Source organism: Miniopterus natalensis, chromosome 8 (genome assembly GCF_054644295.1).
Source record: "Miniopterus natalensis isolate mMinNat1 chromosome 8, mMinNat1.hap1, whole genome shotgun sequence".
Taxonomy (NCBI): Eukaryota; Metazoa; Chordata; class Mammalia; order Chiroptera; family Miniopteridae; genus Miniopterus; species Miniopterus natalensis.
Genome location: NC_142088.1, coordinates 39,181,040 through 39,199,415, shown reverse-complemented (window position 1 = coordinate 39,199,415; position 18,376 = coordinate 39,181,040). Strand labels below are relative to the sequence as shown.

General features: G+C 32.3%; 1 protein-coding gene across 4 annotated transcripts in view; it reads right to left on the bottom strand.

Moving 5' to 3' along the window:
* Positions 1-18,376, bottom strand: part of ATF2 (activating transcription factor 2) — a 70,878-nt gene that overhangs the window by 29,664 nt on the left and 22,838 nt on the right. For 3 of the 4 annotated variants that reach the window (XM_016206880.2, XM_087819756.1, XM_016206958.2), the window contains exons 5-10: positions 9,995-10,091; positions 6,823-6,941; positions 6,554-6,682; positions 3,828-4,006; positions 3,213-3,327; positions 1,236-1,322 (exon numbers count right to left, since the gene is read on the bottom strand). In XM_016206880.2, the coding sequence (XP_016062366.1) occupies positions 1,236-1,322; positions 3,213-3,327; positions 3,828-4,006; positions 6,554-6,682; positions 6,823-6,941; positions 9,995-10,091 (726 nt within the window). The remainder of the gene's footprint in view (positions 1-1,235; positions 1,323-3,212; positions 3,328-3,827; positions 4,007-6,553; positions 6,683-6,822; positions 6,942-9,994; positions 10,092-18,376) is intronic. The other variant, XM_016207026.2, reaches the window with a different exon arrangement.

The window sequence follows — 18,376 nt, the reverse complement described above, 5'->3', positions numbered from 1 at the left end:
TTTGGTATATGAGCCCTGTAAGGTCTCTTCCCAAAGCTGTGTTGGAAATCCACACTTTGTGTGTGCAAGTTCAGCTTAAAAAAACAGCTGTCCTCACCCACACCGCATAAACCACAGAGAGCTTCTTGAAGGGAGCTAGTTTACCATGGTCCTAAGGTCAGGGTCAGGGAACTAAATAAAATAGACCACATGCCGAGTTAGTTCAGTGATGTCACTGAGCACACATAATTGTGGAATGATCCCAAAAAATATTCTTGGGGACACCATCTGAAAGAGCATCATGAATGAATATGCATTCAGACCTTCTCAGGTCCTACTACTCTTTGCTTCAAGGTTCACAACTCAAGTGAGAAGAGGAAACAATATTCTCTGCCAAAGCCATGATTCAAAATTCTGGCTTTGTTATCTTTCAGGGATTATCACAAGGCCTCTTAGGGAATTCATTTATATATGATTTAAAGTAGGGTTTACCGCCATTTTAAATAAAAACACTAGATGAAATTTAAGACTTTTGAAGGGTAGAGATAATTTAAAAAAAAAATGCAGCAGCTGCAGGTTTTCTAGCAAGAAAATTAGCAAATTTATAGGATTTGGGGCTAAGAGAAACCCCAGAAATCTAAGTATAATCCATTTGTTTTACAGATGAGGAAACCAATCTCAGAAAAGTTACAGTGGCTTGGTTAATGGTAATGAGTAGCAGAGTTAGGATTAAACTTAAAACGCATGTCTCCTGACTCCTAATCTATAATTCATTCCTTAAATAATAATTTCTTAGTGTCTGAAACACAACTCAAAAAAATGGTTTTCCTTTATATATCAGATGCAACGTTGACTAATTTGTGTACTATTTCAGAATTCTTGTCAATATTGTTCTACAAATGTACATCACTGTTTAAAACCACTTATCAGCACTGCCTTCAGATATTACACCTAGTTTCACCTGTAATATTCCTAGCCTCCACCAGGAGGACAGTTTGTTTAAAAGCTATAGCCAAAACCCAGACAAGAATTAGAAATTTACTTCCCATCCATCCATCCATTTAAAGCACCACTAACTAGTAACCATGCTAGTTGAAGCTTTCCTTTTCCAAATCTTCTGGTTTTTGTAATAGTGTAATACAGCCCATAATTTTACAAAATGTGATCTAAATTGTGCATTTGAAGTGGGCCTTAATGAAAAAAACTATTTCAAAACCAGCTCAAGAAATGGACATAACAAGTAATATCTTTTTTACCATTTTTGCTTCTGACTGTACCGGCTGGGGAGAGGAAGGACCTGGAATTCCTGGAACACTAGGCACCATGGTGACTGGTCGAACGAGCTATGCAAAAGATATTAAAAATTAATTGCTAGAGAATGTATTCAAAATGAGATTTGAACTTTATTTGCACAATGGCTACTATAATAATTTGAGACTTCAAATCAGAAAACTATATCTCTACCCTAAACCCTTACTGATCTTACATCCTAATTTATCCTTAAAAAGTTTTCAATTTCTAAGACATTTGCTCCCCTAATTTTCAATCTTCACAATTTCTTTTTTTAATGGTTCCTTCTTATAGAAACTCACAGTACTCCAAGTGACTGATGCAAAACTTCTCACATATCTTTACACTTCCATTTATTTTGAGGTGAAAGAAAATGTCAAAAAAGTTGTGACAACTGGGCATAAAAAATAATTTAAACAATGAATTGTGCTTTTCTAAAATACATAAATTTATAAAACATAAAAATAGTTTGCTATATTAATATAATGCATGATGTAAAAAAAAAAAATACAGGAACCTGGTAACGTCTAATAATTTCTCTAACAACCTGGGAAAGATTTTCCCATTTTGTTTTTAACCTAGTATCAACTCTGAGTGATTAGTTACTGTGTAACTAAAGTATACCTCTTTTTCACTTCCATTTCTTTCATCACAGTTACATTTCACATGATAACCATATAATCTCAAGTACAGGGCAAGAATGTTGCCCCCTAAAAATATGCTCAGAAAAGAGGAAGTAGTCACCTTATTATATTTAGTTCTTATTACGGTCTCTCAAATAATGCATTTGAACAGCAAAGTTCTGTTTGAAGATCACATAATCTGGAAATTATTTCAATCAAAGCTAATTCTGGACACTTAAAAATATCACTTAGAGGAATAAAAATAAATATTTAACATTAGTTTTAATAATATTCTGGGGTATAATCTCACCAAAAGTGTTGGATGTTACTATAAGTAGGCTTTTAAAAATAATTTTCAAAAGCTATGCAATAAATGATTATATTGTACTAATCAGAAATACTATCTACAAGATAAAAGAAGAAACTATCTTTTTATTATATGAATGAGTATTAGGAACTGGCCTAAGACTTCCAGAAAGAAAATACTAGATTCAAAAGTGTTATATTGAAATTACTTAAGTAAAAATGACGAAAATGTGTTTTGGAAAATTGTGCCAGATATCTTAAAAAGTGGTTCTAATGATGAAAAGTTTAATGTTGAAGACACATTTATAGAGTTTGAATAAAATTGTTTTATAAATGTGAGAACAGGAAAAATAAGCATCATTTCTAACTTACATTATTCTAAAGAATGTGCTTTTAAATATTCACTAAATTATTAAATATTATAATTAGATATTTAACCACTGCCTATGTCTTTTAAAATTTATATAATTAACATGCCCCTCAAACAACTTTTTTTTGGGATTTTCTCAGGAAAGTGGTGGACTAATTATTGTTTTAGAGTGTTTAGATTTTCACACACTCGAATAGCAAAATAATTCTGTAAACCCAATTTGACCATAAAATTAACAGAGTGTTTTAATAAACAATTTCTACAACATTAAATACCATGGAGTTATCTGATAAGTGTTCTAGTATAAACACCCTCTTAAAGAATAGAACTCTGTGTTAATATTTGAATTCTACAAATTTAGTCAAATTGAAATGGGCTGACTAGGAATAATGTTCTCAGTATTAAAAATACAAGGGAAACAAGATTTTTGGAGGATAAAAAAATGTTTTCTATCAATTATGTTTCCCTTAAATGTTGCATGTTACCACTATAAATATCAAGGAATAAATACTACTTGCGACTAATAAATATTTTGTTGAATTCTATTTCATAAACCAATTAAACAGCCCAAAGTGTATTTTCTGATTACAAAGATAAATTTTGCTATAAAGAAAAAATTTAAATAGCCTAAATCTCAAACTTACTGGGACTGCAGCTGGAACATGCACATTAGAACTTGTAATTGATGCAGGAATGGCAACAGGCATGGTTTGTCCATTGGGAAGATGTAACAGAAGAGGAAATGGACCTGGTACAGGACTAAGAAAAACAAAAGAAGGGAAATTAAAGAAAATAAATCTATATCAATCATCTTTAAAACCACAAGAGTACTTTTACTCCTATTACTATAACATTTAAAAATAAATTTTCTCACCAATGCAAAGCAAATTGCAAAATTTAATTATTTTTAATTGCACTGTAAATGCATAATACATATAGCAGTGTGGGGGGAAAAAACACAGGAAGAAAATGGAAAAAGTTATGGATTTATTCAGGACAATTTCCAATATATTAAATGAGAAAAATTATTATCAGAAAGCTCTTAAGAGCTACCTGTCTAAAAGAAATACCATCTAAGTTTTAGGTATTTATTTTCTTAGATATACATGTATTTTAAAAAGACTACCCAAATACTTTTTCCAAAAATCAAAGCATGCAGAATATGATACATACACAAAACTAAGGTCACAATTCAAACAATAATATGACAACAAAAACTTAATTCATAAATAGGTGAATGATTGGCCCAAATCACTTACACAATTGGCCTGTTGGAGGACGGTGCCTGGGTGATTACAGTACTTGAGGTTGGCGAAGGTACTGCCTGCTGAATAATTACACTTGAGTCAGAGCTTGTAAGCAGCACATTGGGAACCTGTAATGATGCTGGACGAACAATAGCTGACGTTGGCTGTGCAGTTTGTGCCAATGGTACTTCCTATTTAATAATGAGATAAAAAGTGGAATTAAAAAATGCAAGTCAATTCATGTACCTTAATGAACAGAAGATAACACACTTTGAAAAGTGTCCACAGGATAATACTTAATACCCCCCAAAGTAAATTAATATCTAAAGTTAATTAAAAGAAAATTTTAGAAGCAGCTCTGAAGTTTCAAACGCAATGCTCGTATTTTAAAAACATCTGAGTGGTTTTATCAGTACAACTGGTTTTCCTATCAATCCAGAAATAAGTCAGGCTGAGTAACTTGGCTATGATTCCATGAGAATTTTAGTAAAAAATAAAAATACAATCCATTCTCAGCGAGTCATAGTCTTAAAATCCAGAAAGGATTGTCTAGCACTACTCTATCACTGTACTATAAAAAGAGAAAAGAGGCCTTGGCTGGTGTGGCTTAGTTGGTTGGAGCATCATCCTATACATTAAAGGGTATGAGTGTGATTCTTGGTCAGGGCACATACTTGGGTTGTAGGTTCAATCCTCAGTCAGGGTGCGTACTGGAGGCAACTGATCGATGTTTCTCTCTTACATCAATGTTTCTCTCTCTCTCTCTCTCCCCCCCCCCCCTTCTTCTCTCTAAAATCAATTAAAAAAGAAAAAGAAGAAGGAAAGAGGTCTAGGGAGACTGTATTATGGCTTATACAAATTCAATAATAGAAATATTTTTTAAAAATTTAGAGCAATGCAAATGTTTGCTTTAGGTAGCTATCATTTCATTATTGATAATTTCTCAGCATCAAATGGCCAAGTAATATTGATACCTTAAATATAAAATACATAATTATATAATTATAAAATAGTTATTGGCATGAGATCTTTCCAAATTATAAAAAAAAACAGTGAATTAGCCAGGACGTTACAGATGATCTTTTCCCGTTTTACAAATTAGGAAACAAAGAGATTAAGGACCTTACCCAGAACTCCTTAACTAGTTTGTTAGTGTAAAAACTGGGTCTACTGTGTACTTTGAATTGGCCTTTATGCTGCTGCTCTTTATCAAAATCTTATTAAGATACATAGAAAAATAAACTAGTACTATTGGAACATCACCCATTCAACAAGTTTGAGAATTTATAACATGTTCTCAAGGACTAGCTGAAAGAGACAGACAATAAACAAGTAAAACAAAAAAAATTTCAGATTGAAATGTGCTATAGAAGTAAAAGTACAACATAATAAATAACTGAAAGATTAACTGACAGAAGGTTATATTTGGCTACTTTAGATAGTACAGTGAAGTAATGTGAGCTTCTTTGAAAAAATGGTATTTGAACTGATACTGAAAGGATAAGGAGATCACTCTAGGGAGAAAGAAGCAACATTAAGAATAATGTCTTTGGGGCAAGAAAAAGCTTGCAATATTTCATAAACGCACCAGAAGAATGGTATGAGGTGAGGCTGGATGGGCTGACAAACCCACATCACTGAGGGCTCATGGAAAGAGTGTGAGTTACCTTAAATGCAATGGCAAGCCACTGAAGGATTTCAAGCAGGGAAGTGACAATGTATTATGATGACTTGGAGTAAAATGGTGACACCGAAGACAGAAGAGGATAAGTTAAGGATCTATTCAGGAAGTAGGTCTGGTAAGATTTGCTGCTGGTCTCAGTGTGAAGGAAAAGAAAAAAAATTAAGGATTCTTGGCTTGAGAAACTAGATGGATTGGGAGAAAATATTCTGAGATAGGAAAAACTGTGGGAAGAATCAAGGGCTCTGATTTAGGCATACTAAGTTTAAGATGAGAGCCCAGGTGGTCCCAAGTTACCAGGCTATTCAAGATCCAGAAATGAGCCCGGCTGGGTGTGGCTCAGCAGTTGAGCATTGACCTAGGATCCAGGCGATCGAGGTTTGATTCTGAGTCAGGGCACATGCCCAAGTTGAGGGCTTGGTCCCCAGTTGGGGGTGTGCAGGAGGCAGCCGATCAATGACTCTCTCATCACTGATGTTTCTATCTCTCTCTCTCCTTCTCCTTTCCTCTCTCTGAAATCAGTAAAGATATATTAAAAGAAAAATAAAAAAAAAATTTAAAAAAATCCAGAAATGAGGTCCTAACCTACCTACTAAAGGCCTGTACTAAGACAGTATCATCATCATCTTAGTTGCTGATCTGAGAATGAATAACTATGCCCATAACCCTTTAAAAGCCTAAATAACCTTTGTTCAACTTTTCATTGTAAAGATTCTTAATTAAGCTATCACTGTATAAATGTAGTTAAAAATAAAATAGCAAAACCCTGAAAAATCAAGTTAAATTTATATATCCTTTAAAAAATGTCTTATCTAAAATGACTGCTATTCTCCCTTATAAATTTTCTGTGTGTAATAAAAAGCTAATTATCTATAAAGGTGAAATCTTCCCTCTCTGAAATTCCTGTGAGTATTCACAGGCTTTCACATATAACCTGACACTGAATTATATACAATTTAGTACCTTAATGTTTTACGTAGATCAAATATTAATCCTTACTTGGGATGCTGATTTTTCCACTTAGTTTGTGTTTCTACCATAAATACAAATTTCTAACCTTTTCATCACTGGTAGTAGACTCTGGGTGAGGTAAAGGACTATCTTGGTGAGTTGTTTCTACAACAGATGGTTCCTCAATTTTGCTTCTTATGATGGGTGTTGCAAGAGGGGATAAATCTAGAGGCATCTAAGATAAACAAACATTAAAGAAACTGTTAAGAGTTAAAAAAATAGCCAATCAGTATATCTAAAATAAGAAAGGAGAAGTGTAAACTATAATTGTTATTCTGTGAGAAGTACTCTTTAAAATCATGGTTAACAACATACTTTTTTAATGTCGTCTTCTGAGGCTTTCTTGAATTCATTCTCAAATGGACTTGCCAACTCATTAAACAAACCCACTTCTTCACAGTTTTTCAAGAATCGTGTTGGTGTTGGGGTCTGATCTGAAATAAATATCAAGAAGCAATCATATAGATTTAAATATCATAAAGAACCCTAAAATATACCTAGTAAATTAACAATTTAGCAGGACTGCTTCAGTCAGCTGTTAATTCTTTCTTTGGAAAGTCCTCTTCCTTTAAAGCAAACAAAATTTAGTTAAATTTTTGTTGCAGTTCAAGATATTTCCTCCAAGTTTATGAACCATGAAAGAAGTCCTTCTTGTTCCTTAGTCCATACCTTTTGAGTAGAGTGATATAAACATCCTCTACTCAGAGATCAACTATTATCATTAGTCAACACAATAAGATTTTTAAAAAATTTACATTAAAAATTAAGTTTAAAATACATGCAATTTGGGGAAAACTAAGGCAAGAGCATGTATGTACACTCTAACTTGGCCCTTCCACTAGTGCTCATAATCTATTATTGAAAGCATGCTTAAGATAAAACAATCCTTAGCAGGTAAATAAAAATACAAGGGGAAAAAAAGGTTAAAACAAGAGCCCTAAAATAAAAACAAACGAAAACAAAACCCTCCTTATTACTATCTATTGAAGCTAATTTTCTATTTTAATGCATTTTTCAATCTTGTATGAGGAGCTAGGTATGTAAGAGTTCCATATCTATGGAATGTTCTAGCTTAATTTCTCAGCAGCACAGGACTTCAACTTTACATTTTCAAAACTTGAAATATTTTCACTATATTTGAATATTACGCATGCTATGTGCATTACCACATGTATTGAACATATATATGTATGTATTGGTTACAGAACAAATGACTGGTAAGGTCCATGTGTAATAAAAAATAGTAAATTTATAAATTTTGCCTATTAAATCTTATTATTTTCAAGGTTATTTATTCATATTGATCAGAGTTGGTAACATATTCAAATTCTATTCACATTTTATATCTTTTAGGGCATCAATTTTATAGGTTATAGCATGAATCTTGCATAAGCTAAATAAAAATATAAGATGACTCCTAGTTTAAGGTAAAATAGTTATAAAATCTTTTGTGAAATTAAAATTCCTATATTTGTTAATTACTGTATCCCCAAAGTGGGCATTACTTAATGTTTTTTCTTCACCCTGACACATATACTAATACGATACTACATTAGAGTACTAAGGTGTTTACTATATATGTAGTTAGCACTAAAATGACCTACTTGTCACACGTTACACATAACGTAGGCCTACCTCAGATACTATTAGTATTATCAGAATTGCTAAAAAGTCTCTATTGTGTCATTCTTTTACCTATTAGTTAGTCTGCAACTTATATACCCTGAACCCCCAAAAGATTTCCAAAATCGTAGTATGTAAGGTCCGGGCATACATGTATCAGCTTAGGTCTATCATGACTGAATTAGTAAACTGAATATAAATCTGAGTCTTCTGTTCACATTTAAGGGGTTTACCTATCTAAGCTCAACAGAAGGCTCCTAATTTGTGTTAAAGGGAGAGAAAAGTCTTAAAAATAAAATGCATATACATAAATCACTTTATCAGTGATTATTGGAATGATCGGGCTAGAGAAAAGTCAACACAAGCACAATCGTTTAAACATGCAAATTGCTCATGGTTGCTGATCATCAAATATATACTATACACATCATGCATTCTATTATATAGTAATGCTAAATTACTCACCTCGATATATGTTAGTAAAAAAATGGTCAAGTGCTGTGTCTGAATGTGTTCTATTTTTCTATTGTACTAAATGCAGATAGAAAAGCAGTTTCTAGAAAGTAATCTCAAACACTTTTGAGTTAAAGTTACAAAAAGAGATATTGCTCTAAGACAGTTTCAGAGAAACAAAGACTTTCATGCCTACGAGAGAGTACCTTCCAGGTTGTTGTTGTACAGCTTATTTGACTGCTTTTTGGTTCTAGTTCATAATATCTGATATATGACACTCTAAAGAAATGCACATCTCACTCTCTGCTTCGTTTTACTTAAGGAACTGAAGATAGGTTGAACATTCCCCTACATTTTTCATAAATAAATTATTTTGATAAATTATCAACTTCGTTACCTTCAATTTTTTCATTACAAAAATTTTGATGTTGAAAGTACTGGAAGAACCATCTAATATTTGCCTCATTATCTTCCAAAGACTGCACATGTAAATTTGATCTCTACATTTGGCTAATAATCTTACAGTACTAATAATATTCAGTATTTAGGTATAAATACAGACTTGCAAAGAGTGTAACCTAGGCTTTACAAAAGAAAATAATTTAGTGTTATTTTGAATATTTATGATATGTGAATCTGTAGTTATGACACTAAAAGTCTGAAATTTATATAAATACGTTTCATATAAATATTTTATCTCAATACTTATATATAAAATGCAGAGAAATTACACATATTATATGTGTGTACATATACACAGATGTGTACTTATATATATTTAAATACCAAAAGAGGGGCAACTAACACAGCATGTTGGACAATAAACCAATACATAAATTAGGTTTCTCTTCTCACATATTGTGAAAGATAATCATCTGCTTAGGTGATACTTTATGTTCATAGGATCAACATACAAAACACTGACTGAATTTAGGAGACTACTGAGAGTGTTTTACTAACACAGATGTTTAGTTCAAAGAAGTAGAAACAAAATCCTAATAAACAAGTTGTCTAAGTGCTCTTTCTCATAACAGGAGGAGTATCATTCTCTATCTTCCCACAGCACTGTAGACCAGGCTTGAACAGCTAAAAGAAACAATGACTAAATATCGCATTAGTTTAATTATCTATTAAATATAAACTTTGGAGATGGTATGAGTGCTCCCAGGTTTCTAATTAACTTCCACAAAACTGACATTGAAATCTACATTTGAAAACCATACAAAAAAGTGAAATGAATGGTCAGAAGGAAACATGGAGATGTAATGGGTAAAATACATGTTGCCAACATTTACTGTAAATGAAATCATTGGAATATCACCAGACTATATTATTTACAGAGAATACACAAAAATTGTGCACATTCCAGGTGAAATATGTATATAAGCTATTAATAAAAGCATATACTAACCAGCCACAATGACACTGTCATTACGTGCTGGACCAAATTTCAGTGTCATCTCATGTTTATGTTTATGGACAGCCAAATGATCCTCGTTGGTAAAACGCTGTGGCAAAAAGTTTTAAAATATAGTTAAGATTTTCAATTTGATCAAATAAGTAAAATAAGGAAATTCATTTCCACAACATGTAAAACCACCATTAACAATGAAATAGCAGTTTGTTAACTATAGAAGAATCTATTGTTAGTACAGATAAACATACTATATTTCAAATAATCACAGAGAAACTCATTACCCAAGAATAAGCAATGCTGATATATTACTAGATCTCATAGCTCATTTGAGAGCATATAAAAACAAAATCTGAAGCAAAGAAACTTCATGTAAATTTCACTGGATATTAAAAATAGACCACTATTAATTTCTGCCATATCACAGTAGAAATATATGCTCCACGGTATAATGACTTTTGAAGAAAGTATTGTATTTACACAGACTTCAGGTTACTTACCACTTTTAAAATGAGAATTTTCTTATAAAAATATACTCCTGGATGAATTAAGAACTAGATCAGGTTCTTTATGTTACCACATGTAAAGAGAATACCTCTGTCATAACTTAGCAGCAACCAGTGCAATAATAATTTTAAAATTAAAAATTTTAACTTAAAATACTGATTTTTTTTCATCTTTTTTTCACCTCAGTCCTTATATTAAAAATGAAGCAAAAATATTTTTAAAGCTACATTTAACTTGGATAGGTCCTGCATGCCTAAGGTAACATTTATGATTACAACATAATAAATGCATAATTTAAATATCTCCTGAATGTCTGGATATCAACCTTTATAAAGATACTCTTTACTAAGCAACATTAATAAGTGAAAATTGGGAGCACTCACTCCTTGTTATTTCAGAGCAATAATTATAAAGTGTCAAATTAAGAGACCTAAACTCACTCTCTAGACTATGTCCCTACAAATGGGGATGTTAAAATGATATATATTTGAACTTAGTTCCCCAAATCATCAAATGGATTCCTTCTCTTGTGGTCCCTCCTTCCACCTATCCAATTCATTATACCCTTTCATGCAACTAATAATAGTAGCTTTAGGGTAACATTTCTTTCCATTATGCTCTTTATTCTAAAATTTTCTAATTATTCTAAAAGTATGACATTGAGCACCTATATCATCCTTACAAGTCAACTAGATCAATCTGTAGAAAATAATCTCTCTCATTAATGCCCATTATGCTCTGCACAATGCCTTGGTTATAGTACCTATCAAAACTATATTGATAATTTTGTATTTCTGTCCTTTTAAGTAGGCTGAGTTCCTATTGTTTGAGCTTCCCCAAAGTTAACATATGTTAAGTATTTAATAAATGTTCAAAAGAATGAACTCCTTACAATTAAACAGTTGAATCTTCAAGCCCAACCTAAAAAAGAAACAAAAATAAACCACCAAAACTACAGATTGTTCAGTAAGGTGAATTAAGTTTTCTTTTAATTTGGCCATATTTTGCTACCATAGTAAGTATGGTTTACTACTCAGTCTTTAGGTTACTGTATGCACCAACGGAAAAATGTCTATTATTATATGAGCCACCCTTCAGAATCTGCTTGTGGTCCCACTGAAGCTGAGTGTTCAGATGCAACAGTACCTCCAGTACCTTTATCCCTTGACTTAATTCATTTATTCACTCTTCAGACATTTCCTAAGCACCAACTATAGGCACTGGGACCATAACTCAGTTCTTCCCCACTCAAGTGCTATTTTCCTATGCTTTATCATTATAAGAATTCCTCCCAAATTTGGAGAAATAAGTAGTCGTCCTTTAACAGACTTTGAATAACAAAGCTCTTGGAGAATGAACATATCTACCTTTACTGGCATTATTTCATTGCTTTTAACTTTGTATTACATTTTTAAATGTATGTCTTACATTCCACACTAAATGTATCTTAAAGCAAAATTCACTTTGTTACGTATAAACTAACAATGTGGCTTCCGCACAGAAGAGAGTCAGTAAACATTTGTGAGTGAATGTATTTTGACAGAGGTCCTAGATTGTAAAACAGCAAAGTCAGCATAATTAATAGATAAGAACTTGGAAAATTACCTCCCAGAAATTTTATTCTATCAATATCTTCTACTTAGATGGCTTGACCATAGATGTTCAAATCAAAAAGCAACTACATATAGAATAAACAAACATTATGTTTTGTACAAAACATGTGAAAATGGCACCAAGACTGATCCTAAGTGAAAAGGAGCAGCTAAAAAGACCCTAAAAAACATTTAGGGTCATATTAATATTAAAAAGGGAAATGAAAGAAATATATGATCTCCAGATCAAATTTACCTAAATGCTATTTATAAAGGGACTGTTGATTGTATAATGATATAATTTATATACATGGATAAAATACACTAAGATTAGCACTTGATACAGGTGAGTTTAACCTTGGCTGTCATATAAAAAAATTTATTTACCTCTAACAAGAAACTTAAAGACAGTGGCAAAAGGCAGTCTTGTCAAAAAGTAGTCACCAAGAAAAGATATATACAGGGGTGGGCAAAAGTAGGTTTGCAGATGTGAGTATGCGAAACTGATTTTATTTTTGTATTATTATTTATTTATGAATTATTGTATTATTTGCATTACAACTGTAAGCCTACTTTTGCCCATCCCTGTATATATGAATGAATAAAATGCATTTTCTCAACAAATACTTATACAGTAGCTATTACATGCTAAAATAAAATTTTTGCAAAATCCCTTTGAATTACTTTCCTACCCAAATTAAAAAGTTTATTCTAAAAGTAAGTCTGGAAGAAAATTATAATGATACTGCTAGTAATAACAACATATTGAATTCATACAATTAGCACAAATCCAATATGAAATGTGCACAGTATTGTGTTAAACAAGACTTCGAGAATATAGCTGAATAAACAATGAGAAAGGCAGTCAAGAAAGGTAGGACAGGATAATCATCTCTCTTAAAAGGTTAAAAAGGAAAGGGTAACCTGACAGATTGGAGGGCTGTGAATCAGAAGCTTCTATACTAAAATGATATAAGCTCTGATATCTGAGAAATCTGTAATTCCAAGACTTGAACACACTGACTAGAATTAACTTCCTAAGAAATCAGTCATTCTGCATTTAATTCACACATATGATATATATTATTATTCCTATTTAACAGATAAATAGGTATAACTAAGTTATAAAGCCATCAGGATAATACCAGTTGAAGGACCTATTCAACATCAGGAAGTTACTGATTAACACATACATGAGTGCATACACATTCAAACAACACCTCCACTGAAACTTTAAATAAAATAAATTTTTATCTCCTTCATAAACCAGCTTATAATGTATAAACACTCTACAAAAAAATAATAATTTTCAATAAGAGTGTCACCAAAAGCTAAAACAGAAGACTTCCAATGTTACCTGAATTTTTCACTAAATTGTCTCACTTTGTCTTTTCAGACTAATTCAACAGAACACCACTTTAAAACAAATGAAGTTAACAAAATTCTTTGTTTTTATCCTTACTGGAGGATATTTTTTACTGATTTTAGAGAGAGAGGAAGGGGGAGAAAGAAAGTAAGGGGGGAGAGGGAGAAAGAGGGCGAGGGCGAGGGAGAGAGAGAAGAGAGAGAGAGACATTGATCAGTTGCCTCCTGTACGCAACCCCAACCGGGGAATCTAACTAACAACCTAGGCATGTGCCCTGACCGGAAATCGAACCTGCAACCTTTTAGTGTACAGAATGATGCTCCAACCAGCTGAGCCACCTAGCCTGGGCAACAGAACTCTATCTATGAAATACCTAATAGTGACTGAGGGACTGAGGCATATAGAAAAGATTAACTATCAAGAGTCAACAGTTACATGCTTTGATAATGCTTTGCCTTGATTGCTATAGGTCTCTCTCTCTGAAATGGTATTAACAACAAAATGTATATAAATTTTAAAAATATGTTTGAAATTTTAAGATTTAAAAGTCTATTAAGTGTGTTAAAGCTAAAATTCAAGTTTGGAATAAAGGCATTATTTACTTGTGACAAAAAATAATTTGTACTACCGCCACTTTTAAATTCAATTCCTATTAGAAGTTTTGATTTTCTAGGAAATATTATTTGAATGTAGAGAGAGACTATTCCATTTCTGTTCTCAGCAAGATTTAACAAATGGATGATGGTGACATTAGCCAGGTTACTTTTTGTTTAATCCTCACCTGAGGATATGCTTTTTTATTGACTTTAGAGAGAGAGGAACAGAGAGAAATAAACATCCATTGGTTGCCTGTGCACATGCACGGACTGGGATCAAACCCACAACCTTCTGGTGTTCAGCAGGATGCGCCAACCAACTGAGCCACCCAGCAAAGGCAGCCAGGTTACTATTTTGATCAGTAACAGTTAAAGTTACAAGATATTATTATAACATCAAGATTATTTTAAATCCCTTAGGGAACAAATATAGGCAAAAAACAAAAAAAAGTACTAATACCCCAAACTGGAGTGTTCACGATGAAACCAGTGCTTAAATAAACTATTAGAATAAAAACTGGTTCAGCTTTTAAAAACAATATGGCAGAATGTATGAAGAACCCCAAAACTATATATACATTTTGACCAAGAAATTCTATTTTTAAAAATGTATTTTGATAAATTAATTAGAGATGCATATAAAGGGTATTATAAGATATTCATCACACTGTTGCTTATAACACTGGAATTATAAAATTATATGTAATTACATATTATATATATTCACATAATTTGTATATTATATAATTATATTAAAAATCATAAAAGTTTTATAAATTATAAAAGCCCATAACAGAGGAATGAGTAAATAAATTAAGGGACATGCTCTGGCAATAGAACAGGACATAGCAACTTAAATCCATGTTTTCAATTAACACACAAAATGCTTATGATAAATGCAATGTAATGTGCATACAAATATTCTATTTCCAATACTTCCTGGTTTTGTGACTCAGAATATAAAACTATGTAAGTGCAGTATGGTGCCAATTTTGTTTGAAAGGGAGAAGGACTTATGAAATGCTCCAAATGTTAAGAGTCCTCTCTAGATTTTATTTTGTCCTTTTAAGTCTGTCAACATTTTCTGTGAAACTTTTGTTATTAAGAGGAAATAAAAACTTTGTTAATTGAAAGATAACAAATACAAATACCTGTATTTATACCTTGAGGTCTGAACATTCTATTTACAGATAGAACACAAGAGTAGGCTTGGGTACAAACTTATTTCTAATACTTCCTGGTTTTGTGACTCAGAGAAGTTCATAATATGTTTACATTCAGTTGCTCCCTGTAAAATGAGGACAGTAGCACCCATTTCATAGGGTGGTTGCAAGTATTAAATAACTATCCACATAAGCTTCTTAGCACAGTGACTAAGTTAAAAAATATTATCATTGTTTTTATTATTACAGCTATTATATAAACCTTCAATTTCCCAAATACTATTTGAAACAAGTTGGGGCACAGATAAATAATAGATATGGTATATACTTAATATTTGAATGCTCTATTCTATGGTTCATAGGTAACTTCTGTGTGTGTGTTTCTGGGATAGAGTTTTTGTTATTGTTATTGAATAAAGTTTATATTTTGGAAAACTTTTAAATTTACAGAAGAGTTACAAAGATAGTACAGAAAGTTCCTGCACACTCAGAACAGTTTCAGCTGCCACTAATGTTTTTATCTTATTTTATTATGTTACATTTATCAAAACTAAGAAGCCAACACTGATACATTACTGATAACTAAATTCCAGACATTGGTAACTTTGTTTTAAACTAAAAAAAACCCCACATTAGAGCAGGTCCTAGCCTTTAGTTCTTCCCTATGATGAAATTTAGTTACACTTTGCTTTACTTAAAGTTGCAGAACCTATTTACAACATTAAGTGAGGTCTTACTGTACCCAGCTTAACCAGATTTAGGCTCCACATGACGTACTGCTACATCCCCAAATTCAAAATCATCTCTGAAAACTATAATAAAGACTGCTAACTGTCCCTCAATCTCTATTACTCAATTTTTTTCCTTCAATAAAAGAATTTCCTAATTTTGGTTGAGTACCTGGCTGCCACGAACAAAGACTACATTTTCTAGCTTCCTTTGCAATAAGGTGGCCATGTGATTGAGTTCTTGCCAAAAATAAATAAATGATTATATGCATGACTTTCAGTTAATAATACTTTCTCATAAAGTGGCAAGTGTATGTGTGTGCTCTGCTTCCCCTTCTCCCCCCCCTCATTGCTGAAATGTGAACTTGATGGTAGGAGCTGGGACAGCCATCCTGGATCTAAAAATGGAATTCACATGTTGAGGATAGCAGAGTCAGCCTACCCTGGAACTCCTACATCTGGGTTGTTACATAAAATCAAACTCTTTAAGACATTGTTAGATTGACTGTCCTAACCAGCATCCTAAGTGATATAAGGGGCTAAAAATTTGCTACCCCTAAGGCCATTTGAAACAACATGCCATAGCTTCTAAAGGTAATTTCTTTTGTGCAATGGAATAAACAAAAATGTAGTTTTGTTTTTAACGGTGACTATATTGAAGGAAATATGTCTGTACGCTTTCTTTTCTCTATTCAAACCTTCCAACCCTCTACCTCCCTCCCTTTTTACTCTCAGTTACTATTGAATAATTGCCCATGGTCTTATTTAAAGCCAGTCCCTTTACTTGAGCACCAGATCCCATCCTTTCTTTTACCTATTTAAGGGCCCCAATCCTGCAACAGTTCCTCTTTCTGCAGTGTCAAATATGTTGTGATATTCCCACTATACAATGCAAAACATCAAGCTCTACTTCAATCCTCCTCCAGCTATATTTTTCTGTTCCCTTTAAGCTAAACTCCAAGAAAGAGCTGTCTTATAATGCTCTCTACTTTTGGTTTTCCCTATTTTCTCTTCAACTTATTGCAATCACATTGTCGTCACTGCTACTGCAATGAAACCACTCACCTACTAATCTTTGTATTTCTGAACCCAACAGTAAATACTGAATTCTCACCTTTTTCTTACCAACTATAAGACTACATTGCTCCCTCAGTTTGAAACACTTCTACTTGACACAGTTTTCCTATCTGCTGCCAGGACACAATTTTCCTATCTGCTGCTTCTCGGCCTCCCATGCTACATCCTCTCCCTCTTTCTGACTTCTAAATACACAGTGACTTAAAACTTAGTCCTTCCCTTCTTCGCCATCTACACTATTTAAATATGGAAGTAAAGCTAAGCAAATATGGGAATTACAGGTTATTAGACAAAATGTATTACAAACCTTGACAATGTAAAAAACAATAATTATCAGACATTAAGAGATGGGAAAAGAGGGAGGTGGAAGTATGAATGTTAACTCCTTTCACAATAGGAAGTCTAAAAAACAATTCTAACTTCTTAATATTTTCCTTTTTTTAATACTAGAGAAGCCTTTTAAGAAACAATCTTTTATGATACACATACACACATATATTCAGCAAGAGGTTTCTTTTTGTTCTGTTGAATTTAAGCAAATTTAAATGTAATACTTTTTATTAAAAATGGCATGTGTATTAGTAAAGAGTCAATCACAAAATAACAAGCAATTCTTATTATTTTAAGAAACTATTAGGAGAAGGAATTAGGGGCTTGTCTGAGACTGAGTTTCTAAGAATAAACCCTAGAACATAGCAAAACTGTTTGTTGTCCAAAGACTGGCTCCAGAAACATACTATATTCACTTTAATCCACGGCATTACAGAATCATGCTGTATCTGTTCAATCCACTCCAGCAAAATGGATGACTTGAGTAATACCACCTCTCTCTCCATTTAACTCAGTACCAAATCCAAGGAGTAAATGTGATATACCAGAATAAAACACTTTCCTACTTATTTCTGATTAATAATTTGTATACTTAAGTATTCTGTAATTTTACTACACATTGAATTTATTCTTTAATTCCTTAGTGCCTGTAGTTATTTTAAGATTAGAATAATAATAGCAATAAATTAATAATTTAATAGCCTGTTACAAACCAGTAAAATATTATTTTCTGAAACAACACTAAAGTATTATTTTCTGAAAAAGCTTTCACACATGCTCTGTATTAAAGATGTTAGACTTAAGAACATTAATACATTAGTAATACTCTCAGGTAAATATTAGCTAATTTCTACGAGTTTAGCAAATAAAATAATTTCCATATAAGATAATGTACATCTAATTTCCAATTAGGCAGTTTACAGTGATTTTCAAGCGATAATGGTCAAATAAAAATACTTTTAAACCTGAGATTTTGTCCAGGTTTTCCATCTTTCCATTGTAAGATGTAGCTTTTTTTCA